Below are 27,942 nucleotides of genomic sequence, written 5' to 3'. Positions count from 1 at the left end.
AAAAAAAAAGGGAGACAGAAAAAAAGACAGTCTAACTTACTTGCCAATGGGCAACAGATGGTTGCAGTGAATTGTTTTGATAGGGCCTCCTCTACTCTCTGGTGCCATTCTATAATCAGGTAGATTACCAAATCTCTCAACTTTTTATGTAGGTTAGCTTTCAATTGGTCTACCAATTTATGAGTGAGTGCTTTCAATACCAAGATTTCCCATCACAAATCTGTATCTTTATTGAAGGTCTTGATGGTGCCCTCCAGCATCATACCATCATTTCTTTATAACAAATCATATGAGTTAAGTCATGTTACTTGTTTGGTTTCTCTATCAGCTGAGAGATGTACTAGTTAATGTTTGTATCATCTCCAAACACGTGTCAATAAACAAACGTGGCATAAAGCCTGTAGCATCATTTCTAGTGGAATATATTAGAAATGTCATATGTTGACTCCACTGAGATTAATATTCGAGTCTCAGTATTCTCAGCATTTTCGCCATCATTCAGCTGAAATGATCAGGCTGCATGTTTCTTTGTGGGTGGTAGAGTATAGTTCTAGATTTTTAGGTATCTGTCAAAGTCAATGTTCCTTTGAGTAGCCCACTCTCAAAGTCTTGGTTTTGTGGATGCTAGCAAGGGAATCCATACATTGAAAAATCTTTCTCCCAGAATAGCAACTGGATTCAGTGATGATTTATTATAGCACTAAGTACCTTACTTAACCTGGCACACAGAGGCCCTTCAGTGGGAGGAGTGGGAAAGTGACCTATTCCTTCTGTCCTCCAGTGCCAACAGGTCAGTGTTTCTGCATAAGAATCAAACCAAACCAGTTTCGTATCTTACCTGAAAGATGAGAGTGACTTCTAGTTGACTCTAGGTCTTTAATCCTTGTGGGGAGAGCCCCACATATTCTGGGAGCCTGTAGTTACCAGGTTTTCTTTTGAGACAAAAGCTTGATTCTCTGTGTCTGTCTCTCTTTTAACTGTCTTTGGATTTGGGGAGCTCTTTGCAAGCACCAAGAGAGTGTTTTTATAAGCATTAGACAAGCAGTAAACTCTTACTAGTTTTGTAAAATATTCCTTATTTTCAAAATTTGCATAACTATTTGGGAGTGACTGTGATTTCTGCCTATAAGTTTGGGGTAGTATAAAATTCTTTTTTTTTTAAACAAAACACTTAAAAAGACAATGCTTAAGCCTCATTGAACCCAAGATAACATTTCTGGATTGGAAATAAGGACAAAAAAGTTCAAAAAGCCTCTTTCCCTGGCATATTTGCTGAAGAAACCAAATATGGACTGGTTCAAGAGAATGTAATAGGAGTTGACTAGCATATGGGGGTGCTAATCCTTGAAATATGTGAGAATTTCCTTCCTGGCTTCATTCTAGGCAACTATGTAGAAACCTGAAGTGAACTTGTTTTCAGCTATGAGAGCCCAGAATTGTGTGATGACAAAAATTCTTCTGACTGGAACTGCCAGTTTAGGAGTTGCTGAGCTGGAACTGAGTAATATACAAAAATGTCAGTCCAACACTATGTCTCTCTGTTTCCTTTATAGCTATGAGGAGGCAGGTGTATTTTGAATTGCCTCCATAAGATCTGGGAGAGGGTAGGGTAGATGCTCTGTCTCCCCTATATGAGCATATGACTAACTCTGTCTCTCTTCGTTCTTTGCCAATCTTAGACGAATAAGTACCTGGAGATGGAACTGTTTGAGTGGCAACCTCATGAGTCCAGAGGTCCCACCAGAGCACCAGTTGGTGGGCAGAGCTGAAGGCAGTTGTAGCAAAATTTACCAGAGCAGTAGTAGACTATGTCTGTGGAAATAGCTATAGCAGGATTGGAGAGACCCATTAAAGACAAATGGATTTGGAGTGATAGTCATCTGAAGAAAGATTGCTTCAGGGATTGTGAACAACTTATGGCAGAAAGAAGTGCCAACTATGGATTCAGAAAAGCACTAGCGCTTGGATCCCAGGAGAGAGCTACAACTAAGGGGAACTTCATGAAGACTCCGCAAAAGGAGTAAAGGTCTTTCAGGGCCAAGAGTTGGGAGGTCTCCCTTTACCACATGTGTTTCTTACATATGTGCCTCACTACTCTTATACCTTGAGTTTGCGGCCCCCACTCCCACCCCATGTCATTGTACTTCTGGGACAGTACGTCTTGGATTTTAGAGATAATGTACCAACTGTTTTTGTTGCATGTATTTAGTAAATTCCTTTTCCAAAAATGCTAATTAACTCTGGCTGGCTGATTGTTAATGGGGAGCACCCTGGTGGGGGCTTATGAATAACAATACTAGAAACTCAGCTCCTTTGGGTTATCACTACTAACCCTCAGAATAAGTAGCAATAGCTGCATTGGGGTTTGGTGGACCCCAAATCACAAGTTTAAGTGTGAGTTAGGGGAGTGGCCCATGGGGGCAGGGAATGCTCTGAGGGGTAGCTAGTTGGTGCAGTGGATAGCATACTGCTCCTGGAGTCAGGAGAACTTAAATTGAATTCTGGCCTCAGACACTTACTAGCCATGTGACCTAGGGTAAGTCATTTAACCATAATTGCCTCTTTAAAAAATAAAACAATTTTTAAAAATCTACTCTTAAGAAAACCAAATTGTACTTAATAGAGATTTATGGTGTGATATAAAAGCTCCTTTATCCTGTTCTCCTTCTTATAAGGAAATGTTTACATTTGTTTATGTTTGTCAAGTTCATAATAATAAAAAAAATATTTTTTGATATGTCCAAAAGATGGAAGCAAGGCAGGTAACAGAGGATGAATACAAAAGTGTGGCATGAAATGCCAAAGCTGAGAATGAACTCAGGCCGATGAGGGAAAAGCTATGGGGGTAGGGGGTGGGGAGAAAGAGTAGAATCAAAGAAAGAGTAAGTCCACTTTCAAGGTAGATGAGATGGTAATGAGTGATGGGGAGAAGGCACTTTTCCTTATATTTTGTTTTCCAGTGAGAATGAATGAGCTTTGAACTAAAAAGAACAAACATAAATAATAGGAAGTTGAAAGCAAAGATAAGTGGGGAGATAGTAAGAGAACATTTGCTGCCCTTGAGTTCAAGGGCAGGATACTCAAAAAAACTGGCAACTTAAGACTAAAGAACAGGAGATGTACCGCAGGATGGAAGGGCACGTGTCCTGATTTTCAAAGGGGAAGAGAATAGACTGTAGAAGCGATGGTACAAAACTTGCCAGGAAGCTCAACTTCACATCCTTGCAAACTTCTAGAATGTGTTGGGTTTTTTTTTTAAATCAAGGGGATGAAAAGCTGTACTTTCTGCTGGCCTGGTAAGTTTCTGAGTTCTCTCAAGACCCTTTTGCCCACTGAACGAGCCCCAATTGTCCAGCTAAATAAATGAGCCTGGCCAGAAGGGACTGGTTTGGGTTCTACTCTGATCCAGCGAGGTCTCCCTTTCCCTAATGAACAATTGGGGATACACTGGTAGGGGCTTATGAGCCCTTTTGAGCATCTGTTTCATTTAGCCTTGCTTTAGCTGGGTGGCAGCTAGGTGGTGAAATACAGTGAATAGAATGCTGGACTTGGTATCAGAAGACCTGAGTTCACACCCTTTGCCTCTCTCAGCCTCAGTTTCCTCATCTGTAAAGTGGGGATAATAACAATGTCTACCTCACAGGATTGTTGTGAGAATCACGTGAGATAAAAATACCTGTCAAGTGCCTTGCTAACATTAAAGCATTAGGTAGATGCTGGCCACTTAGAACACTTTGATGTTTCAGTTCAACTCTTTTAGAAAAGATGTTTGGCCTGTTCAGAATAGGTTCCCACATTAAATAAAAATAAACGCGGTTCTGTTTATAAATACAAATACGTATGCATATCTACGTTGTGGCATTATTATATATAAACATGCATGCGTTTTGCATACATGTGTATTACATCTATTATATATGTACTTCTAGGAGGGAGCGACTATTCCGCAACTTGTTCAGGTTTTGGGTTAGCACGTTCTGCTCAGTCTAGATGCCAGATTCCCGCCCCCGCCCGCCACACTCAATATGGCGACGACGTCCCCACAGCGCTTGACTTCATCCGCAGGCCGGCCCCAAAGAGGAGGGGAAAAAGAGGGTGAAGGTTTTCTGCGTCACTTCCGCTTCCCCTTGCGCCGGCGCTTTCATTCCCCCTGGCCAGAGTGACTAAGATGGAACCGCTGCTGGAACCGCAGTTGGGTTTGTGGGCCGGGGGCCCCTCGCCGGGCCAGTTCTACCGCATCCCGCCCGTCTCGGGAGCCCTCCCGGGGCCGGACAGCACCGTCTGCGGAAGCCCGGTTACTCGGACGCAGTGAGTGTCCACACCATTTCTTTCCCCGATCCGGGCCTCGGGGCCGCCAGGGGGAAGTCGGAGGGGAGCCCGGGGGGACCGCGGGCTGGGCGGCAGCACGAGCCGAGCCCGGGGCTCCCGCAGTGGAGAACTGGGCGGGGGGGGAGCTTGGAGAGCGGGGAGAGGGGAGGGACGAGCGGAAGGAGTCGTGGGGGGCCGGAAGTGAAGGTGTCCTGCTGTCTGGGGGCTTTCCGGCGCAGGCCTCGTTTCCGCCGTCCGGGCTTTTCTTTGCTCGCCGCTGGGGCCGCTCTCTTGAGCCTTTCTCCTGCTCCTTCCCTTCTCGCAGCCTTCCAGCATTGCCGAGCCTTCCCCAGTTTTCTGCCCTCCGCCTTTCGCCGGCCCAGTCCCATCCTTCCCTCCCTCCTTGAGGCCCTTTCCTTAGGGACATTTTCATCTTTTTCCTCGTCTTTGATAGTTCTGCCTTTGTTCTGTTATCGACTCTCAGTCCTTCCCCCAAGCTTTGGTCTATCCTCATTTAACCTTTTCTTTCTTGATCCCATCTGCTCCCATGGTTTCAGTTATAACCTAAATGTCGATGACTCTCCCAAGCCTGTATTTCCATCTCTGAACTCTAGCCAAAGCGCCCTGTTGGATAGCTAGAAGGGCTAGTGGCCCACCAGCTCCGGAACGTGTCTGAAACGGAATTTACCGTTTCCCCCCCTAAATTTACCCTTCACTCTTAAGTCCTCGGTCTCTCTTACGGGAACCCCCACCTGAAGCTGCAGCCATCTGTTCTTTCTCCTCTGGATTCCTCATTCAGTCAGTTACCAGGTCCTGATAATTCTACCTCAACTTTCTCTCCCATCTGCTACCTCATTCCTGTTAATACTGCCCTTATCCGAATTCGGTTCCTCCCTACCTCTTTCCTAGATTATTGCCGTAATCTTCTAACCGATCTCTCCCGGTTCGGGTTTATCCTTCACACTGATGCCCAAGCAGCTTTCCTAATAAATTGTTGTGATCAGTGACTCCCCTACTCAGAACCTGTCCCTGGCTCATTGCTTCCTAAAAGGCTTTTAAAGAACGCCATTCACAGTTTGGATCTGGCAGTGGTGGCTTTCTAGCTGGACAGAACTGTTTTTCATTCTCGGTTCTCCTGCCTTTTCCTATCTCCATGCCTTTGCACAGATTAATTCTTCTTGGCTTGGAGCAGATTTCCTGGTGTTTCTTCCTCCCCACACTTTTCTTTCTGTCTTCAGAAGCTTCTCACTTGTTTCAAAGCCCTACCAAGATACTACTTTTTTCATGAAGTTTTCTCTGTGAAAGAAATCTCTACCTCACATTCCCCTATGGCATTTTGCTTAGTTCTGTTAAGCCCCTACCACATTTTACCTTGTATCTTATTCATTTTCTTACCTGCTATGTCCTTTTCATTAGATTGTAAGCTCCAAACATTGAGTTAGGAGTGGAAGGATGTTTGTGTCTTCTGATTTACCAGCTTTCTTGCTATGTGCTGTATCGGAAAGAGTGCTGGAGTTGGAGTCAGGAAGACCTTGGTTTAAATCCTATCTCAGATTGTCACTAGATATATGATGATAAGCAAGTCCCTTATTCTCTGAGACTCACTTTCCTCATGTGGAATATGGAGATACTATTATCTTCAGTATCTGTCTCACAGGATTGTTTTTTAGGCTCAGATGAGATAATGGATGTCAAATGTTTTGAAAATTTTTAAGTGCTTGTCGCTGTTGCATCTTTCCAGGAACCCAATGGTGACAGGGACCTCTGTCCTAGGTGTGAAATTTGAGGGTGGTGTCATAATTGCAGCAGATATGCTGGGTTCCTATGGCTCCCTGGCTCGTTTCCGAAATATCTCTCGAATCATGCGTGTCAACAACAATACCATGCTTGGTGCCTCTGGGGACTATGCTGATTTCCAGTATGTGAAGCAAGTCATTGACCAGATGGTGTAAGTCCACATGAAGACCCACTTCCCCACGTCATTTGGCTGGACATGATGCCAGTTCAGTGAAGAGGTGACCTCCCTTGAGCAGTCCTCAAGTGAGAAGGAAGGAATCATTATTTCCCTTCCACACAGAACAAATAGGTTGTTTTGCTGAGGCTGTAGCAAGAGGGAGGTAGAGGACCCCAGAGGAGGGAGATGTAGCAAGACCTGGGCTGTTTTCTTCCTGTAGAGGTCAGCATGAGAGACTGACATCTTATGGGGGTGTGGGTGGGGGCTGGATCTCCCTGGCTGCTGCCTCACTGTTTTTTCTTCTTGATCAATTCTTCTGAAGGATTGATGAAGAACTGCTGGGTGATGGACACAGCTATAGCCCGAAAGCCATCCACTCTTGGTTGACTAGAGCCATGTACAGCCGCCGCTCCAAGATGAACCCACTCTGGAACACCATGGTCATTGGTGGCTATGCTGATGGAGAAAGGTTAGTTTGGAGACATCTATTGCTTTGACAGATAGCTCCTCCTCTGCCCCCAGTCTGTATTCAGCTGCTCAGCTCTAGTATCCCGGGTCCCATTCCTAGACCAAAGTTCAGAAATTCATGGTAGGGTGGGATCTGGGGAACTGCAAGATAGAAGAGGTCCTCTGACCAGTCTGGCCGTCTCTTTCTAGCTTCCTTGGCTATGTGGACATGCTTGGTGTAGCCTATGAAGCCCCTACACTGGCCACTGGTTATGGTGCCTACTTGGCCCAGGTAAGTAGGCAGAGATCAGGGAGGGGAAGAGAGAACTTTTTGCCTGGAAGATCCCTGACCCTGACCTCCCAGCTCTGAGAGGAATGGGAGGGCTTCTCAACAGGCAGTATACAAAATACTAAGGTGTGAGGCATTGAACAGAATATTTTCTGTAATGCAAGTGGTGTTCAAGGTAGTTGATAGAAATGTGCCTCCTTTGCTGTGCTCCTCCCCCCTTCCCCCCAATTCTGTAACCCTGTGGTTCTTTCCTTCAGCCCTTGATGCGAGAGATTTTGGAGAAGAAGTCAGTTCTAAGCCAAGCAGAGGCTCGGGAGCTGGTGGAGCGTTGCATGCGTGTGTTGTACTACCGAGATGCCCGATCGTATAACAGGGTGAGAGGCATGATCAGGTCAAGGATTGTCTTGCTGGGGATGTCATTGAAGGTCTGTGGGTGTCTGTTGCAGTTAGCCTCCTCAAAGCAAGTTCTTTAGGATTTAAAGTGCTTATCACCTTATTCCTCATCTTACCCCTTTTAAAATTTGAGGGAAAGAAAATCCCTTGACCTGACTTCCAGCACCATGCCAGGCTTGCTGGGACCTTTTTAAACCTCACAACAGTTACATGCTATTCTTCCCTTTAGTTTGAAATTGCCACAGTGACTGAGAAAGGAGTTGAAGTGGAAGGACCTCTGTCTGCAGAGACCAATTGGGATATTGCCCACCTGATCAGGTGACTTGAAATTTAGCTTTCTTTTTTTGGGGGGGGGGATATAAATGTGGATATTAAGTGCTGGCTCTGTCGGATGAGGCTTCTTCCTTTCTTGGAGGTGCCTTAGATTCTCTAGGCAGAGTTGGAGTTGTCCTCAGCTAGAATTTGGGCAGTAGTTGGAGTGAATTCAGGAAATTGAGGAAAACCTGAATTTGAATCCTCCCCTCTGCCTTTTTTGCTAGCTGGGGAACCATGGTCATTTAGCTTCCATTTAATCTTTCAAAAATAAATGTTTAAGTACTTATGAACTCTACAGTGCTGTATGTGAGCCATAATCCTGGCTTTTCTGCCTCTAGATAAGTGTTCTTTTCTTTTTTAGTGGCTTTGAGTGATGCAGTTTTATCTCCAGCCTTATCTCTTGTGCCCTGACTGTTCCTGGCCCTGCTATTAAGGCTACGTTGGCTGTCCCAGGACTGAGATTTGACTTTTTCCTTTTGTAAGAGATTGGTAGGAAATAAATAATTCTGGACCTCCTGTCTTTGTGCTTGTGGGGTAAGATGGGAGCCTTCTGTGTTGCCTCTTACAGTTCCTTCCCACCCAGGCAATGGTGTCATCTCCATTCTGTCTTCCTCAAGAGATCTTTGTTCAAGAGAATTAAATTTGTTCTGTGAAGACATGACACCCACACTGCTGATTTCTTTTGGACCTATATGCTGAGGCTGTAGCAGAAGCCTTAAGTATATGTGGCCTGAAGTAAACATGTTCCCTGAAGATTGATGCTAGTGTTCTAATGTAATCTTAACCATGGTTTCAACAAAACTTCATCTTTGTAGGAATAATAATTCAGATTGTTTCATAGCCCAGATGTGTGGTTTGAGGCTTTTCAAGACTTAAACACACCATAATAATCTAGTGGCACAGATTAACGAGTTACAAATACAGACAAAATTGACTTTACATAAAGAATTCTGAAAAAAATATTCATCCCCCAAAAACAGCTATGTCGACTTTACTGTGCTTTCTGTGCTTCCTTGGTCTCTCCTCCACCCCTGAAATAAAAGGGGAAGAAAACTCTTCAGGTAAAAAGTAGAAGAAAGCCAAGGGTAGGAATGGGCCTTGGTTTGAAATTTCCAAGGCAGAGATTTTTGAGACTTTGCCTCACTCCACCCACCTGCTGTTCCTTGAGCTCACGTCTTGTTAGAGAGGTCGGCAAAATTGCCCACTTAGGTAAAAGCAAGGTAAAGTTTGTATGGCCTCCACAAATCACAAAACAGCATGGGAGAGGAACCCATCTGTTTTATAGTTGGGAGAGACAGTAAAAGAAAAGTAGTGTTGGTTCTAAAATAAACTTTAAATTATCTCTGGCACAGTATATCTAGGCTTATGTTTTACCTCACATTTATAACCTGTATGTTTAAAGAATTTAAGCCACAAACATTTTTAAAGTAAAACCCATTTCCAAGGCAGTTGAATTTCAAAGCCAAGTATAAATTATGTAATTATATTCCATCCTTAGCTAAACTTGAAATCAACAAGAGGTGTATTTCCCCGTTATGTATGATCATTCCCCTCTTAAGTTACGTACCTAGTTATCAAGTAATTCAACTACTTAGACATGACTTTTCTGCTCTGAATTCTCCAGGTCCCATGTAGCCCCAAAGATAGTCAATACTAAAGTCTACTGGGAAGTAATGGAAACAGGAAGAGGTTCTGCCTAGGTAGAATGGTCAACACAGTATCAAATGCCAGCCTCTTTTATTCCCACCTCCACCCAACTTGCTCTTTAACACCCAACAAACTTGTTTCTGGAAGGGCAGTTTCTTAAACATTTGATTCGATAAGAGATGATTTCTTGCTAAATTCTGAGGGTGGGGCACAAGTAGGGGATACAAATCAGGCTTATCACTCCAAAGACAAGGATACCCAGAATAAAAACAAGTTGTTTATAAATCCATTTTCCCTGGTTTTATTAAATGTTCCACTTATGTACATTTTAAAGATGAATCATTTACAGGTCTGTGCACACTGCCTCTCGGCTCCCTGGAGGGAAAGTTGCTAAAAACCTCAGGATGGACAAACAGAACCGTGTAGCCGTGGGCGAGGTGGGCTGGTGGTTTTTTTTCTTCTCTTTACTGTTATGTCAAAATGCATTTATTTCAGTTTATACCTTAAGTACATACAATTAAAAAAAACCCCTCAAACATGCAAATTGTAGAAAAATTGTGGTTTTTTTCCTTTTTTTTCTTCTTTGAAGCTGGCAGTGAAAAATAAAAAGATACAATGTCTCTGTGCACACCCCAGTCTATCTTGTCTCCAGGTTGGGTTCTCTCTAGCTCTAGGGGAAGTGTGGCAAAGCCACAGGGGTATTGGCTACATTTTTTTACCTTTAAAAAAAATTTTTTTTTTTAAGGTTAACCATGGCCTGTATGACTATGCCTCCTGGCTATTGGTGCACACAATCTCCTGAGCAGGCTTGGGCTTTTCCTTCTCACCCCAGGACCCTCTATTCATAAGGAAGCTGGCAGGATCCAGACCAGCAACATGGGGGAGGGAGATCCCACGCCCCACTGTGTGCCTTAGCCTTCAGTTACTTTGTTTACTCCAGGTTCCCACATCTCTAGATATAAGATAAATCTCTCATCAGGAGAGAGGGAAGGAGCAGAGGGGCAAGAGTGGGGAAAGGGAGTCAAGTATTCACAAACAAAAGTGAGAGCTTATTTACTTTCTGTGAAAATTACTTTTAAAAATCCAAAAAACATTCTGGATAATTAGAGACGGTTTCACGCATTTTTAAAGCCACAATTTTATAACTAGGTCACTGCAGAAACCAACATCTCTGGGGAGGAAAGGAGAAAAAAGGTGGAATAGGGGAGACTTGAGTTTGGTGATTTTTTTTTAATCTTTTTTTCCCTTTTATGTATAAAAAGTGTTAAGACCACAATGGAAAAAAGTTTATATATATGTATATGTGTATATACACACATATACATACATACATATATATAATATATATATATATATATATATAATATACCAGTTTGTCAGCTACATATTTTTGTCTTTCCCATCTTCAGAAATGGTCTCACATTGACAATGGTTAGATAGTATCATGCCCAAAGACATCAGCCGCACGATAAAAAAAACAGAACGATGATACAGTTGAGGTAAGAGGGAGAACAAACAAAAAAAAAATCATTCACCCGTGATGGATTTTTTTTCTTTTTCTTGAGTTTCGCTGGAAAAATACCAAACACAGTGATTTAATTTTTTTTTTAAAAGTCATGAAAAGCTGTTTTCTGCAGAAACTGAATGGCCTTTGGCCAGCTCCTCAGCTCAGATGTGATCTGTTAGTTTCCTAATTCAAAGGGAAGCATGAACCAACACAAGGATGGGTGGGTAGAAAATGAAAAACCAAAGTTCCCATCCCCTTGTACCTCACTCCCCACCTTGCCTACTCTTCCCTTCCCCAGGATGCTAGCCCTCAGACTTCCATCAAATCCAGGTCAGCCTCTTCAAAGCCATAGAAAGACTCTGTCTCGCTTTCACCTTCGAAGAGCTGGTGAAGGCTCTCAGGCTCGGGTACTTCTTCAGGGGATGGTCTAGATTGGGGGGTGGAGGCTGCAGGCTCCTCCTCAGTCTGCTCCCCATTCAGCTTCAGCTGCTCCTCCAGAGAGGTGATCAGCTCCTCCTGCATGTCAGCGTTACGGGTGGCTGAGTTAGCAGTGCCGTCGGGGCCCGGCAGGACGCTGGCCACCAAGAAGGACTGCTGGACTAACTCTGGGCAGTCCCCGATGACCTCCAGCACCTCTGCCAACCAACAAAGCACCAGCTGGAGGAGGATGTCGGAATCACATGTGCCATCTGCCATTTCGCGGGCCTGCTCTTTCCACTTCTTGTGTATGAAGTTCTTGACAGTTCTTTTGATACACACATCCAAAGGCTGGATCTTGGAGCTACACCCTGCGGGCACCACGGCGGGAAGGGTGCTGTAGGAACTAAGCATAGACAACACTTCCTCGGACAGGTGGGTGCGATGGCAGTCCATCACCAGCATGCCCTTGCTGCGCTGGCACGCCGTGTGCTTCTGCCACACCCGTGATGACCACAGCTCCATGATCTCATCATCACTGTAGCCACTCTCTTTGGCCTCCAGCAGGATAGACTCTGGCACGTTGGTAGGTTGCTCCATCTGCCCCCTATAGAAGACCAGGGTGGGAAGGACTGTACCATCTGCCAGGATGGACAACACAACATCACACCATGGCTCCCCTGTGCCTACTGTCTGCAGGGCATTCTCCTTCCGATCATCACTGCTCAGCACCTCAGCATCCAGAAACAGGGAGATCTCATCAATGGCCACGATCATGGAAAGAGGCAGGTCCTGGGTATGGATCTGCCGCTGCACAAATTCAATGAAGAGCCCGGCATTTTCTGCCACTTCCTTGGGCAGGGTATGAGCCACTGCTCGCCGGGCATGAGGGGTCAGGTGGTGCCGAAGCATGAACCTCACTGCCCACTCATAGGAGATCTTGAAACCACCCTCTAGTGAACGCCCAATTTTGGTGGCCTTCTGGAAAAGTGTTTCTTCATTGACGGGAAGCTGCTGCTCCCGCTGTGTCAGGACCCATTCAGCCAACTTCTCCTCGGCTTCTAAGCTCAGATACTTGCCCTCCAGATTCTCTCCTTGGGAGGCCTGGAAGCGCCGCAGCCAACGCCGAATACGTCGTTGTGGGTTGCGGAAATGCTCGGCTGCCTGTTCAGTATTGCAGCACAAGGCAAACAGTACCACTCGCAGCTTCTTTACCGACAGCTGTTCCTTCTTGCCGGCTCCGCCGAGGCCCCCAGCTGCAGCTGGCTCAGGTTCCGACATAACTAGGGCCCCTTCCTCTTGCTCATCAAGACTCAGGCACTCGGCTCCCTCCACATGCAGAGGGGGTGCTGCTGGAGTCTGAGGGCAGCTAGAGGCCGATGGAGAGGACAGAAGTGGAGATGTTGCTGAGAGCAGCTGGGCCTGGGGTACAGGTGGCTCCCCACACTCAGAGGGGGCGCCCATAGGTTTCACAGTGGCAACTTTGTTGTGGGGAAAAGCAGAAGGGTAGGTATTCTTCATGCCCCGGTCATGGGCCTGGCCATGCCTGGAAGAAAAAAGGAGAGCAAAAACAAAGTCCTCTTTTGAATAACAGAAGAAATAGGGAGGAAAGGACCAAAATACTCAACACTGAAACAAAGGCATCGAAGAAGGAATTTGGTTACCTGGAGTGGGATAGCCAAGTCAGTCCTGCAGAATGAGAAGGCAAAGGAGATGGTTAGTTCAATGAGAAACAGGAACTCTCCCCCACTCTAAGATCAGTAATAGCCAAGGTTTTAACCTCAACCATACATATAAAGACAATACTCCTTCCTTTAATGCAGCAAACCCCAGGCAGAAACTGAGGAGGGGACAACTGAGGCCAGCTAGAAATACGGCTGCTTTCTCAGTCAGTAGGAGCTCACCATTCTGTCTAATCTTTTCTTCCTCAAAATAAATTCCTGACACAACACCCCTCTCCCCCCCTTCTTGTTCCCTCCCCAACTGACCTCGTGGTAGGACATTGCTGGATTGATGCGATGGATTGAAGACCAGATGTTTAGCCATGGCATCTCCCACAGAAGTAACAAAGACGCAAGAAGTACAGGCCAGTTTGACCCCGCTGAGACAAAATAAAAGGTGCCATGAGGCAAACAGATGTTTGAGAAACGAGCTCCATTTTTCTTATTCTCCCCAACCACATCTAATGTAGTCCCAAGAAAATATTAAATCCTTGGTAATAACATTATAATCATCATGCTTGCTCTTACCCGACAGTAGAGTTCTTAAACAAAGCCAAGTACTTGGGGCTCTTCCGTGGAACATGATTGCTGAGGCAAAAGAAAACTGATGTTAACCCATACAACTAGAGATACCGGCTGCTACTTGCAACAGCCCCAACAGCAGAGATGCTGCTTCCACCCTCCTGGCTCCAGGCACTTTCTCAATCCCTTTCTTCCTACCAGGTTAGAAAATGACACATGAAAACTAATGGACAGTAAAGTTTAGAAGGCCTGAGGCCTCGTGCAGGCAGGGGGAGAGGGAATGGATTCTAGAGATCTTAGGATGCTAAGGGAGCAGCAGGAGGTGCCGATGTCTGGTCACATGGCCTACTTGATCATGTGGTTGGCATACGCCCTGGAACAGCAGGTGCTATAGCGACACAGGGAGCAGTGTACATAGGTAGGGAAGTGATTGGGGAAATCGGGGATCTCAAAACTGCACTCCAGGCATGTCTGCCGGCCCATGACACTCCTGCTAAGAGAAACGGAGAATCTCGTTAGTGTTGGGTCAATCTCACTAGTGCTACAGGGGTTCCTCTAGGAACCCACACAAAGGCTACCAAACTGCCTCGGTGTTTGGCAACCATTCTACCCAACCAGCCCCTAGTGGCCCAGCACTTAGTGGAAGGCGCTGACATTTTCTTGACAGCTTTCTTCTGGATGCTTCGCTGGACTGGGGGATAAAGGAAGATGGGAAGAGGGTCTGCTGGGGTAGTCATGGGGGCTGCCTCTTGCAAGGCATTAGGTAGTGTGTCATTTGAAGAGACAGGCACTGTTCGTGGCTGTCCTCGGGATGCCCGGATGGTCACCTGAAAATAGACAAACAGAAGGTATATTTAGACAGACATGCTGACTCCTGGTCTCCAGTGCGGAAGGAGGATGAAATGTTAAGATGCTGACACGCCTCCTGATCTGCTCTGTATCTCCCAGCAGCCCTGGCCCCTTTACCTTGGTGCCTGGTTTCAGGCCTTCCAGCTGCTTGGGTTTGCGGAAAGTTTTGTGATGCTGAAGTTTGTGCTCTATTTTGTCCTTGGCAAACAGAAACTGCAGCCGGCATTTATTACAGTGATAGACACTCTTCTTCTGAGGAATGAGAGACATTAAAAAAAAACAAAACAAAACAAAAAAACCCAAAGCAAAAGCAAACCTAAAGGGCCCAAGGTGAGAGTCATTCCCTTAGCTGAGAAAGGGCAGGTCAAAAGCCAGCAGACACTTCACACCCATTTACTTTGGTTGGGAATTTTGTTTAAGAGAAGGAAAAAGTAAAGGCCCATGAGGACAGCGCTCCCTGCTCTTCAAGAGGCTGGACTCAAAGGCTAGAGTCATCCTCTCAGTTCTTCCTGATTTGCTGATTTGTGTTAGGCAAATCACTCAACACCTCAATCTCTCTGTCTTAGGAATGGGAATATTCTCTATCCCTGAACAAATTGTATAGGATCACCTGAAAGGTCCCTTTGAGGAGGGATTTTTTCCTTCACTGTATTTGTATTCCCAGTGACTAGCAAAGGGCCTGGCACCTAGAAGGCTCTTAGTACATGCTTGCTGATTGATTGACTGATTGATTTTATTTGACTCTGACAAAGAGAGGGCTCCTACTGTTGAAGTGCATCTGAGAAAGGGAAGGAAAGGGAAAGGGATAAGCATTTACATGGTACCTACTGTGTGCCAGGCACTGTACTAAGCCCTATAAATATTATCACATTTGATCCTCACAACAACCCTGCCAGGTGGGTGCTATTATTATCCCCATTTTACAGTTGAGGAAACTGAGGCAAACAGAAGTTAAGTGACTTGCCCATGGTCACACAGCTATTAAGTGTCTGGGGCTGGATCTGAACTCAAGCCTTCCTGACTCCATGCCCAGTGCACTATGGTTTCACTAGCAGCCTCATCATATCAATGCTGACAGCTTCCCCTGCAATCAAGTTTGACAAGCCCTGGTACGGAGTGTTCAAGCTAGGTTAGCAATAATCGTTCCTGGGGTCGCTTTTTTTGCCTTTTCTGTAAGGCCAAAAGACCTAGGTGAGGTCAGATTATTGAACACAGGAGGGCTAGAGCTTTCTTTTAAGGGACCAAGACTAATAATAAACTTGTCTGCCTAGCCAAGCTTCAGCGTCAGCATTGGCAAGCTATAAGTGAGAGGCAAGGGGAAGTTAGTTACCTGGTGCCTCATGAAATGTTGCTGGAATGCATTGCCATTTTTGAAGACCTTCAGACAGTAGGGACAGAGCAGATGCCGGGTGTCCTCATGAATCATGCGAAAATGACCGTCCACCTCTGAGTACAGTGAAGAGCGGTACTGACACACCTAATCATGGGGGGATGGGATGGAAGGTCAGGGGTGAAGTGGCCAGGCCACAGCCAGGAGAGGTGGCCAAGTCCTGTCCCGACACAGATAAAACACATAACCATGCTGGGAAAAGCAGCAGTTCTCTCAAAGGCATAGAACCCCCAGTTATTGCTAGAGTGGTACACAAGTGGAGCTAAGCTTAAAAAACTCCTATGTGGGTGTCCCGGGCTGGCAGATACAGAGAAGAAGCAGGGTCAAGGAGGAGAGGCACAAGTCAATATTCTGGACCAGAAGAAAACATACAAGTTTCCCTCCTTGGGTATGAATCTTCTAAAGGGGGCAAATTTTGGAAATGAAAACAGGCCCTCACACACACACCATTCAACACTCTTGTGATACAATGCGTTAATCCTGTGTGAATGCCCCCCGAGGCCCTGAGCACGGTGCAGGCTTGCTGACTGGCACGTCCCCACAGTGGACAATGAGGGAAGAGTCAGAAAGTAAAGTGATACCTGGCAAACGTAAGGCATCTCCCCGGGCTTGTGGGTGTCCTTCATGTGCTGGAGGAACAAGGGCTCACTCTCAAATGCCCACTCACAAATCTTGCACTTAGCTGTAAGGGGAAGGGGAAGGAGCGGGGGGCGGGAAGCAAGAGGTCAACCCAACAGTCTTCAAACCTGACATATTTTTCTCTCATGGCACCTTCACAGAAATTCATGTTAACTTTTATCAAGCCCTTAGTATGTGCTAGCAGAGGGGAAAATCATCATCACGGTCATACTGATACTCTAAGGAGAAGTGAGAATCAGCATGGTACAATGGACAGGGGACAGGGGGACAGGTCAGCCTTGGAATTGAGAAGAGCTGGATTCAAGTCCTGTCTGAAATGTATGAGCTCATGCATGACTATGAGCAAGGGATTTCATCCCACAGTACCCCAAGTCACCCTCTAAGTCTGTTAATTTGGAGACGAGTACCCCGTTTACATGAGGGAAGAGAATTTCCACCCTGAGAGTTCCCTACACAGATAAAATCACAAGTCAGAACCAAAAAATAACAGTAACTCAAAGTATCCAGTCCTTTGAATGTGCTGTCCATTCAATACATTTATTAAGTGCATATTCTAAGAAAACATGAAGTTTTCACCACAATTCATGAATATAGTTGATAAATGCAAAAGACAAACTTTTAACCGAATAATTTATATATACCACCGATTACTGATAACAGACTGGTCTCAATTTATATTCCTATAAAATATGCAAAGGCCTCCACTTTCTTTTTACTCTCCTCTACATCTGTGCAGTCTGGCTCCCCAATTCCTCATTCAGCTGAATCCCCATGACCTCTTCTGGTCACCTCCAATAGGCCTTCTCTCTAACCTCATGCTGCTGGAGCTCTTGAAGCCTCTAACACTGCTTGTCACCCTCCTTCCTCTCTCTACGGTTTCATGACACTGCTCTCTCCTGGTTCTGTCCTCCCTGATTATAACTTCTTGGTCTCCGTGGCTAGATCTTCATAGATCATGCCCACTAACCATCCTTCTTTTCTCCTCCCATGATATTTCTTCTGGCTACCTATCTCATCAGCTGCCAGGAGTCAAGCAGCACCTTTATGCAAACGATTTTGAGATCTTTTTATACAGCCCTAACCTTTCCTGACCTCCAGTATTGCATCAATCCTATTCTGGGTCCTCTTCTCTTCTCCCTCTTAACTAGAGGCAGCTGCATGGCACCATGAATAAAGCACTGGCATGGATTCAGGGAAGACCCGAGTTCAAATCCAGCCTCAGACATTTACTAGTTTTGTGTGAACCTGGGCAAATCACTCAACCTTTGTTTGCCTCAGTTTCTTCAACCATAAAGTGAGGATAATAGCACCTACCTCCCAAGGTTGTTGTGAGGTTCATGAGGTCATAATTGTAAAGTGTTTAGCACAGTGTCTGACATGTGGCAGGCATTAAATGAATGCATGTTTCCTTCCTCCTTTGTGATTATCTTCGATAGTTTATTCTGTATATACGTTTGCACATAGATGTTTGCATGCTGTCCTCCCCAATAGACAGAGAGCTCTTTGAGGGGAGGGACTGTTTTTAATTTTGTGTCCCCAGTGCTCAGGAGAATATCGAGCACACCGTAGGTGCTTAAAAAGTGTTTGCTGACTTGACTAAACTAAAACTAAAAGACAAGAATGGTAAGGCGGGAAGAATAAATAAGAGGCAGGTTGCTCAGAAGAAACTCTTATCCATTTATGGTTTTCTTCTATGCTATTTTCAATAAAGCAAAAATCCTGTTCAAAAATTTAAACCAAATCAATTTTCAGTACAAATAAACAATGTAAACATGTATCAATTCTTGCAGTATAATAGATAAGGTATTAACAGTTTGAAGCAAGTGAAATGTCCCCTCTCTGCAGGGACCTGTCCAGATGGGTCTTCCTTATTAGCCCCAGGGAATTCTCTTTCTTTCCCTTGGTCAAGCTGGCAGCCCTTGATTTACGAGATCAGATTTAAATTCTTCAAAATGGCGCTCAGGCTGTTCTACACTCTGCAACCCTCATCCCTTCATGTCACAGTTTAATAAAGTGTCTACTATACACAGAGAGTGCTGGCCCTGGAGAAACAATTACTCCAAGGAAGGCAGGTCTCCCTTTGTCTCCTTCATGGTTCCTCGTCCATGTCTCTGCACCTTTTTTCTCGTGCTCTCATTTCCCTAGCTTGGAATGCCCTCCCCTTATTTTCCGCCTGTTCAAATCATACCAGTTCTTCATTATCTCAGTTTCCACTTTTTAAAACCTTTTACCTGCTGGCTCTAACCCATACTCATCTCTCCCTCCTCTGAAAATGATCTATGCCACAGCATTTGGTATGTAAATATACTTTTTAATCTTCTCATCATCTACAGAATCTTCTAATTATTTCATACAGATAAATATTCTCTTTTGACAAGATGAAATATTCCTTGAGGCTAAAGCCCCTGCCTTATGCTTCTTCTGTGGTCTCACAAAATTCCACAATTACTAGCCTTGGTGGAAACCTAAAACTTGTTAAAGATTAAATCAAGGGGCAGCTAGGTGGTTCAGTGGATAGAGCTCCAGCCTTGGAATCAGGGGGATCTGAGTTCAAATCTGGCCTCAGACACTTGACACTTACTAGCTATGTGACCCTGGACAAGTCACTTAACCCTGATTGCTTCACCCCTACCCCCCAAAAAGAATAAATCAAGAGTAATGAAACAAAATAACTAACTGCCCCCACCCCTCTACCACTAGGGGTGAAAAAAGATTATCACACACACACACACACACACACACACACACACACACACACACACACACTTGTTCTCCCCACAGTCTGAAACCAAGTTCCTAAATCACTTAGGGCCTCATACTCCAAGACATGAAGATTAATCCTACAAGAATGCAGGTTGTAAATGAAGAGTCTGAATAAAAATGAAAACCAAAAACCACACTCCTTCTATGCTGACCCCTACCCACATATTCGTATGATGACAGCTGCCCAGTGGCCTAAGGCAACTCTCATACTCACTGGTAGACTCGTAGGGGCTGTGAACATTTTCCAGGTGGCACTGGAGCTGGAAGGGAGTGGAAAACTGGCGGTAGCAGTGCTGGCAGATGGTGTGAACGTCCACCTCACCATTCTGCTGGTCCAGCTCCACGTGGTGCTTCATATGGTTCATGAATCTGCAGGGCAGCATGAAGAGGAAGACCAGGTAACATGACAAGCCCCAGAAGCAGGGTCAGGGTCCAAGAGCTGCCCTGCTGTCCTCCTCATTCACAGGACAGAAACTTTCCCACACTGTGGAAAGATGTCTGTGGAAGGAGATTCACTGGCCTCCCTCCCTCTCCTAGGAAGTTCCTGCTGATGGAGAAAGAACCTCAGCCTTCCTGCTACAAGCTCTACCTACTCCTGATGGACTCAGCAAAGATAAACAATTAGTTACTATGAAACATAAAAGGCGGTATAAACTTACCGGATATTGTTTTTAAGCCTTTTTGTGCAGTGTGGGCATCGAAAGGATGTGGGCACCTTAGGAAAGTTGAGGAGCTGGCTCACTTTGCCGCTGTCCCGTCCATAATAGAAGTCATCCACTAACATGATGAGCTTGCTCTGGGTGACATCACTTGAATTCTCCATGGGCTCAGGGGCCTTGGCAGGTGGCGACAGGGTAGGAGCAGGTGTAGAAGAGGGTGTCGAGGGCATGGGAGCAGTCTTCTCTGGGGATGGTGGCTTTGTTGCTGATGGGATGCTGGGCTCTGAATCAAGGGGCTTTCCCTTCTTCAGGAAATCAACCAAGTCTGGGCAGCAGTACTATGGAGATAATAATCACACCAATTGTGTGTGGTCAGCATTAGAGTGAGCTAGAGCAAAGTAGCTCAGAAGATTTCAGTCCAAATTTTAGCCCAAATCTCACAAACTGCATTTAGTTTTGAATAGTTTTAGGGGACTCTTCACTGACTCTCATAACTCAACTTCTCTTCCTTTTGCACATATTGTCTCCAAATGTTCCCCTTCCCTTCACCCCCCTCCCCCCACCCATTACACATGCCTCTCAGATCCCTCCTTCAGACAACGAGAGGCAGGGTGGGATGAGCACTAGTCTCAGGGTTGGAAGAAATGGGTGTGGGGGTCTTGGGTCTGAAACCATGACTTGTTTGTGATGACATAACTAATCTCTAAGCCTCAGCTTCCTGATCTAGAAAATGGGGAGCATAATACTTGCACTATCTGCCTCACAGGGTTGCTTTGAGTTAAAGTGCTTTATAAGCCTTCAAATGCTATACAAATGAGTTTATTATGATGATTATTATTATCATACTTTACCCTTCCCTAAGAGTTTTTGGTGCCATAACTCCTCAATGCAGCACTTCCTGGCTTCAACCTTCCCTGGCATAAACAAAGCAGAGAATCTAAGAGCAGGAGGAGGCTCTGAGCTTATTAATGAGTCTAAGTCCAGTTAAGTCAAGAAACCCTCCTACAAAGCCCCCAGCAAGTGATCATTTGGCTCTAGCTTAAAGTGCCCCAGTGAAGGGGGAATCTCTTCCCTCTCCAAGAAGCCCAACGTGTTTTTGGAGCATTCTGATGGGTAGCAAGCAAGCTTTGGATGCTCAACCTAAAAATCTGACTCTTGGCAACTTCTAGGCATAGATTCTGCCCTGTTGGGTAGATCAAATGTACCACACGAAAGCCCTTTAAACGTCTGAAAGATGCCTACTGAGGCCCCTCTAAGCCTTTTCTTTCCTGGGATAAACATTCCCAGTCCCTTCAACTATTCTCTCTGCTGCAAGTTCTCTGTTTTTCTCACCATCCTGGACACTCTCATCTGCCCAGAACTAAGTGGTATTCTGGACGTGGCCTGATCACACCAGGCCTCTCACTGCAGCCTAGGACTGATTTCATTGGCTTTTCTGGCTGCTATGTCAACATCACTGATTCATGCTAAGCTTGTGGTACATTAAGTTCCATGGATCTTCATTACAGAAGCTATTATCTAGCCACAATTCCCCCTATCCTATATTTTAAAGTTGTCTTTTGAACCCAAGTGTAGAATTTCACATTTATCCCTATTAAGTTTTATATAATTTGATTCAGCCCACTGTTCAAGTCAGCTGAGCATTTCTGGATCCTGACTTTGCCATCCAATGCATTAGCCTTCCTATCAAGTTTTTTTATCACCTGGAGATTTCAGTATGGCACGTATGCCTTCATCCAAGGTATGGATCAAAATACTGAACAATGCAAGGTCAACGAAAGATTCCTGGAGCAGCACACCAGAAAGCTTCCTCTAAGTAGACATCAACTCAATAACGAGGCCATTTGCAGCCAGTTCCAAATATGCTGTACAATCAACAATCCCATATTATTCCACTTCATCTACAAACACAGCATGAAAAATACTGTGAAATTTATTACTATGATCTAAGTATATTATGTCCATGGAATTTTCCTAATCTACCAGTCTAATCACTCTGTGGAAAAAAGAAACAAGGTTAGTCTGGCGTGACCAACATTCGAAGCCAAGATCTCCGTTAACGATTACTGTTTTCTTTCCTAAGTTATATGGAAAATCACTCTTTAATAATGTGTTATAAAATTTTGCTAAGATTTGAAACAAGTTCATTGGTTTGCAGATTCATCTTGTTTCATCTTGAAAATGTGGACATCTGACCTCTTCTAGTTCTATAGCATGATTTCCCTTTTCTAAGACAGTCTAAAGATCACTAAGTGGCTCAGCAACCCTATCCGCCACACCTTTTACCACACACTCTAAGATGCTGTTCATCTAGGCCTAATTATGTGAACTCATTGAAGGCAGCAAGATGCTGTCTGTCTGACCTACCTTGGGTTTCCAAACCCTGCAAATCATTGCTGTGATAGCCTTCCTAGAGCCAAGATCAGTCTCTTTGAAAGAGAAAACAGAACTGAACCAAGTGGGGCCCTGACTCATCTCTGGAGAAAAACATTAATTTAAGCACTAAAGGAAAAGAAAGTCTAAGAAGCATGACTTGACTGAAATGGTCTCTGAGAGACTCAGACTTCCTGCAGTCTTTCTCAGATGTATTTTGTGGACCTTCCATAGATTCAATGGAGGTGATATCTTTATCTCTTCTTCAAGAGACAAAAATAAAAAGAGATTACTCTTTTCTCTGCTTGGTCTTTGCTCCCAGGGTCCCTGCTTAGAGCCACCTATGGTCCTTCAAGCTGGTTTCCAGTATAGAAATATCACTTACACACATGTGACCTCTCAGAGCTTCAGTGACACGGAACTGGGAATTACAGCGTGGGCAGACTTTCCGGCCACCATCCTGAAGGTCAAATGTTGGTATTGGAGAAGTCACTGAAAGTGAAAGGAAAAGTAAAGGGTAGTGATTTGAGAACATTAAGCATACTGATCTCAGGAGAGTTCTTCCTGGAGGGTGTCAGAACAGGGGCCAGGGACCAGGGACCACTAAGTTTAAAGCACCTGCCTGTAGCTTTTTTCCTTATTCCACTACACTGATCTCCTGCTGATGTTTGGAAATATCTCTACTCACCAAATCCAACCTTCAAAATCATGTTCGTCAACTTTCATGAATCCTTCTCTGAATCCACCTAACCCTAACCATTACAACAACCCTCCCCTCAAAGCACTTGCATAGTTTTTTTAATAGCTTACTCATTCATACTTTTCATTATGTGTGGCCTATCTCCCACAACAGAATGTAAGCTTCCTGAGGGCAGCTGTGCCTGCTGTCATCTTTTTAAATTTTCCCCACTACGCCTAGTACAGTGCTTTGTGCTCAGCAGGTGTTCTGTCAGTGATTGGACTGACTCGTGATCTTTCAGGCTATGTACCTTTCATTGCTGATGACTCAGGTCCGCTGGTTCTCTGAGAGCTGTGGGCAGGGCTGTTGTTGGACACCACCATTGGCCCAGGGCTCTGGCCCAGGGAAGGGATGGTGTTGAGGGTATTCACCAGCTTGGCCACCTCATTGCTATTCTCACCTGTCACCCCGGGTCGCTTGACAGTGACAAAGCTGGCAATGCTCACTGCAGGCGGAGAGGGGAAGGAGGGAGCTAGGTTTGCCAGATGATAATCATCCGTTCTCCTGACCCACCCCAATCCCTACTTGGCCACCCCCAATTCCCAAGCCTCACCTAGCTTGGGATTCGGGGCCTGGCTGGACTGGCCTGGTGGCTGTACAGCCAACTGCCCCAGCGAGGTCGGCTGCGTGGCAGTGGGAGTGGTTGAGGTGCTGGGAGTGGACTTGGTCTGCTGAGACTGGGACTGCGGGACGGTGCTGCGGATGGTGAGGGTAGCTGGGATGACCGTGGTAAACGTGTTGGTGGTGGGCCTCACAGGCATCGTGGAGCCTGGCCTCACCTGTGTCATCTGAGAGAACACTTGAGGAACTCCAACTGTTGGTTTAACAAACTGGGTACCTGGAGCTTCAGAAAAGTCAAAGAGAAACATTGCAAACTTCAGTCAATTAACCCAAACATGGTATTGCCTCCCTGACTGCTTGGAAATATTGGGATATGGGAGAATTCCTTCTTCCAAATGGCTTTACGGACTTATTAGAGGCTACTATAAGTCACCAAAAAGATTCCTGAGACTCAAGAAGGCAGTAAATCTGATAAGAAGTGTTAACCTACGCACACAACCAGGAGCAGCTTGATTTTGAGGTGGGGAGGAGAGCAATGTCAAGCTTTGCCCTGGGAAGGGGGGCTTGCCACTCAGATTATTAAAGGAGCCTGTTCGCCAACTACCTGCAACCAGAAGCCTATTTGGCCTACTGGGGTAGCTGATAATTCAGCAGCAGAAGGCATTAAAGGGAACACACATAAGCAACTCTAGAATTAAGGAAGGAAGCATGGCATAACAGAAAAAGGAGTTAGCTAATGTGGGTAGGAAGCCCAGTTCTACTACTCTAACTGTGTGGCCTTTCCGGGCCGCAGTTCCCTCATCTGTAAAATAAAAGGGCTGGATGAGATCATCTCTAAGCGCCCTTCCAGCTCCAATACTACAATTCTGACACTGAAGAGTAAGTTGGTTATCCTGAAGACTTCAAGCCTGGCCAAGAGAAATAAACTTCAGGGCAGAGCTCACAGTCTGCAGCTAAAACAACGTGCACTATCTGTCTGAACTGGAGTCACAGCTGATAAGTACTAGGGGGAGAGGACTAAAGTATAAGTTGGTCAGGCTGAAGTCTTAACCCAATAAGAAATATAATCTAGTCAGTGACGAGCTAAAATTTTAACTTCAAAGAGAATGAAATTCACTTTATTCACACCCAAATCCAGTCACAGGCAAAGACAGGTTATTACAAAACCCAACACCATAAATAGAGAGAGACCTACAAAAGTATTTCAGGAAACAAAATATAGAATTCAGGGATCAACTAGCTGTTCCTGGAGCACTGAAAATCTAGGAATTAATGAAAATGAGTAGTTGAAAAAAAAGGTGAAAAAGCAGATAGGGCAAATCCTATTTTAGTGCCTCATGTTAGTTGGTAAGAATCCAAAACAATTAAATCACCTTCCAGGTCAAAAGTTGGAAATATCTTTAAAACTATGGATGTTTTCCAATCAATCCAATGATAACACTCAGAACACATGATTAGGTTTTTTAATTAGCCCAAAACAGTAAAATGAAAACTTCTGTTGGATATCATTTTCGTTCAAGCGACTGAATAGTTTTTTCTTACCTGGAACTAGTGTAATTGGTCTAACTGTCTGGCCTTGCTGTACATTCAACACAATTCCAACTTGATTCATTGCATTTTGCACAGGCCGAACATTCCTTACAGGAAATCCCTGCATTTAAAAAAGCAAAACAAACCTTAACACGTGAATACAAATCAATATGGATCCGCGGTTGCCCAGGAATCAGAAGTTAGGTACCAGGTAAAATCTGGGTCCAAATACACTCCTCAGACTCTCTCATGTTCTCAGGTCTCTCCGATGTTGGAACTTTTCAAGAATGAGATGAACAGTTTGGGGACATCCTTAATAAGCAAAGCCAGTTTGAACATATTACTTCAAGAGATGAAAGCCTAATTCCTGCCTTAGAAGGACCCAAATCTAAAAGGCTTGGGTCCAAGTTTAGCTCAGTCTCTAAACAGGTAAAAGCAGAGAAGTAAAACTGAAGCCAACAGCAATCACAGGAATGACTCAACAGGTAAACAATCATAAACCTAAAGAATTGTTTGAAAAATCCACTTCAAAGGCCATAAGCCTTTGGCAGATTTCCAACTAAGACTGGTGCTAACTTAAGGAACCTCAGGGTCTACAGCAAAGAGAAGCTTCACTTAGTGTTCAGAGCCAGGTCAGCTTTTGGCCTTAGCTCACCATGTTATCAATAACAAGTGTGTTCTCTCCCTACATTTACAAACGCTTTTTTCCCCCAAAGATTTCCACAGGTTACGTTCACTTGATGGGGATTTTCAAACTTGCCTCGGGTAACAAAGGAATCCCAGAACCTCCAGCAATTTGTGGAGAAGTCTAGATGCCTGAGGGTAACAAGTTCTAATCCAGACCTTGCCACTAACTTGCGTGCTAGCCTCAGGCAAAACAGCAGTTATGTTCTGTAAAGTTGTCTAGAAAATAGTAATATTGTAAACTTGTAGAACAACAGAAGAAACGGAAGAAAGACCTATAACTTTAGATCAGGGGTTGGGAAACTTTTTCTATGAAGACAGAAAAAATATTTTACACTTTGCGGGTCAAGAGGCAAAACCAAGAATATTATGTAGGTACTTCTTTAAGCTAGAGAGAAAACAAATTTCCATAAGTTTTTTGATAAAATTCAAAATACAATAACAGTAACACAAGTCAACTTAATGAGAAGAATGGAATTCTATCCCAGGAATAACATTCCACTTAACTGGGGTTCAATGTTGAGTGTTCCCTATCATCAAAATCAACTGTAGATAATCATCCATTAATGCTGACATATAGTGAGATTTTATGTATTTCATCTTTGAAAATGTTTTTTCATAGAAAGGTACTGACAAATAATACTGACATTGATCCAGGAGCATATGATTTTAGTTGAGCACATTTTAACTTGGAAAGCTTTCACGGAATTCTATTAGGTTCTTCTCTCGATCTCTGACCTTTAACATGATATTATATTGCAGATAAACCACTTCCAACTGAAGGTTAGGTGGTAGCTTCTCAACTGCAATATTAAATGGATTCTGAAATATGGACATTTCTTTTGCACCTGCACTGAGGTCAGAAAAACACTACTGGCACTATAGTTTGAGCTCAGGAAATAGATTTGCTATAAATATGAGTGGGAATGGAAATCTTCTTTACTGTTTTAACTTTTGACAGCATGGCAAGTATAATAATAACAGTAATAACAACCAAAATTAACATTTATATAGTACTTACTATGTGTTAGACACTGTGCTAAGGGCTTTTCATACTGATCCTTACAATAATCCTGGGTGCTATTATTACCCCCTACTTTATAGGTGAAAAAACTCAGACCAACAGAGGTTGAGTGATATGCCAAGGGTCACCCAGTTAGCAAATGTGTGAGGTCAGATTTGAGCTCAGGTCTTCCTGGCTCCAGGCCTGGTACTCTAACTACTGCACCATCTTGCTGCCCTTGACTTAAATATATATAAAGCAGCTTGCAATTACAACATTGTTTTTGAATTGATTTTGCTACAGTTTAAGTTTTGCATATAAGCACTGTTTTTGCCTTATGATTTTAAGCTAAATTCATTACGAAATATCAACTCTGCAGCAAAAGGCAGTTCTTGTTCAAAAAAATTTTGATCTTGGCCTCGAGTTCAAAAATCACGATAAAGCTTTACCACTGGTAAGCAATCGAACTACTGAGTGATGGCAAGTTAAGATACTTGGCTTCTACTTCTGACAAAAGTTCATAGAACTGACAATGGTTAAGGCCATGAGATCAAAGGAAGTTCACCAGTGTCAGTACTGGTTCAGTAACACATGATAGATTCAAAAATTTTCTACAAAGTATTTGCTGATGAATAATACAATGAACCACTGGCCTATAAATACCTTTCATTTCCACAAGCTTTGTAAACTTGTCCAATAAAGCGTTTTTTCTGCTCCACACATATTATTACCACCATGACTGTAACACATGTTAGCAGATTACATTTCAGGTTGTACTGAATTAGTGTTTTCTGAACTTTGAAAATATTCTCCCTTGAAGATGTGGAAAATTGGAACACTAATACATTGTTGGTGGAGTTGTGAACTGATCCAACATTTTGGAGAGCAATCTGGAACTAGGCCCAAAAGGCTATAAAAATGTGCATACCCAGGGTAGCTAGGTGGCGCAGTGGAGTCAGGAGGACCTGAGTTCAAATCCAGCCTCAGACACTTGATACTTACTAGTTGTGTGACCCTGGGCAAGTCATTTAACCCCACTGCCTAGCTCCCCCCCCCAAAAAAAGTGCATACCCTTTCACCCAGCAATACCACTTCTAGGGCTGTATCCCAAAGAAATCATAAAAATGGGAAAAGGACCCACATGTACAAGAATATTTATAGCAGCTCCTTCTGTGGTGGCAAAGAATTGGAAATTGAGGGGACGCCCATCAACTGGGGAGTGGCTGAACAAG

The 27,942-nt window shown here is 44.3% G+C and overlaps 2 protein-coding genes across 10 annotated transcripts in view; one reads left to right on the top strand and one right to left on the bottom strand.

Moving 5' to 3' along the window:
• Positions 1 to 4,122: 4,122 nt before the first annotated feature.
• Positions 4,123 to 8,222, top strand: PSMB4 (proteasome 20S subunit beta 4). Its single transcript, XM_021005214.2, has 7 exons — positions 4,123 to 4,308; positions 6,050 to 6,256; positions 6,585 to 6,731; positions 6,920 to 7,001; positions 7,256 to 7,372; positions 7,621 to 7,709; positions 8,068 to 8,222. The coding sequence occupies exons 1-7, from the start codon at positions 4,169 to 4,171 to the stop codon at positions 8,078 to 8,080; spliced, it is 795 nt and encodes a 264-aa protein (XP_020860873.1). The 5' UTR covers positions 4,123 to 4,168; the 3' UTR covers positions 8,081 to 8,222.
• A 1,416-nt stretch (positions 8,223 to 9,638) lies between these two features.
• POGZ (pogo transposable element derived with ZNF domain) overlaps positions 9,639 to 27,942 on the bottom strand; it is a 57,245-nt gene continuing 38,941 nt past the window's right edge. For 4 of the 9 annotated variants that reach the window (XM_078154861.1, XM_078154859.1, XM_078154862.1 and 1 more), the window contains 15 exons: positions 25,036 to 25,144; positions 23,490 to 23,776; positions 23,183 to 23,408; positions 22,579 to 22,685; positions 19,821 to 20,158; positions 19,376 to 19,530; positions 16,341 to 16,441; positions 15,700 to 15,846; positions 14,487 to 14,621; positions 14,175 to 14,347; positions 13,870 to 14,010; positions 13,527 to 13,586; positions 13,266 to 13,378; positions 12,942 to 12,966; positions 9,639 to 12,823 (listed from right to left, as the gene is read on the bottom strand). In XM_078154861.1, coding sequence (XP_078010987.1) covers positions 11,170 to 12,823; positions 12,942 to 12,966; positions 13,266 to 13,378; positions 13,527 to 13,586; positions 13,870 to 14,010; positions 14,175 to 14,347; positions 14,487 to 14,621; positions 15,700 to 15,846; positions 16,341 to 16,441; positions 19,376 to 19,530; positions 19,821 to 20,158; positions 22,579 to 22,685; positions 23,183 to 23,408; positions 23,490 to 23,776; positions 25,036 to 25,144 — 3,771 coding nt within the window. In that variant the 3' untranslated portion in view covers positions 9,639 to 11,169. Of the gene's footprint in view, positions 12,824 to 12,941; positions 12,967 to 13,265; positions 13,379 to 13,526; positions 13,587 to 13,869; positions 14,011 to 14,174; positions 14,348 to 14,486; positions 14,622 to 15,699; positions 15,847 to 16,340; positions 16,442 to 19,375; positions 19,531 to 19,820; positions 20,159 to 22,578; positions 22,686 to 23,182; positions 23,409 to 23,485; positions 23,777 to 25,035; positions 25,145 to 27,942 lie in introns of all 9 variants that reach the window. The other 5 variants (XM_021005147.2, XM_021005184.2, XM_078154864.1 and 2 more) reach the window with 3 other exon arrangements.

The sequence above is a fragment of the Phascolarctos cinereus genome, unplaced genomic scaffold (genome assembly GCF_003287225.1).
Source record: "Phascolarctos cinereus isolate Bilbo 61053 unplaced genomic scaffold, phaCin_HiC Scaffold_5;HRSCAF=322, whole genome shotgun sequence".
Lineage (NCBI taxonomy): Eukaryota > Metazoa > Chordata > Mammalia > Diprotodontia > Phascolarctidae > Phascolarctos > Phascolarctos cinereus.
This window is presented reverse-complemented; position numbering and strand designations above follow the sequence as displayed.

What these genes read in the sequence shown, in the direction of transcription:
- PSMB4 (XM_021005214.2), top strand. Translation starts at nt 4,169, where the DNA reads ATGGAACCGCTGCTGGAACCGCAGTTGGGTTTGTGGGCCGGGGGCCCC. An exon ending in AGCCCGGTTACTCGGACGCA is followed by an intron (nt 4,309 to 6,049) that starts GTGAGTGTCCAC and finishes GCATCTTTCCAG; the next exon opens with GAACCCAATGGTGACAGGGA. An exon ending in ATGCCCGATCGTATAACAGG is followed by an intron (nt 7,373 to 7,620) that starts GTGAGAGGCATG and finishes TCTTCCCTTTAG; the next exon opens with TTTGAAATTGCCACAGTGAC.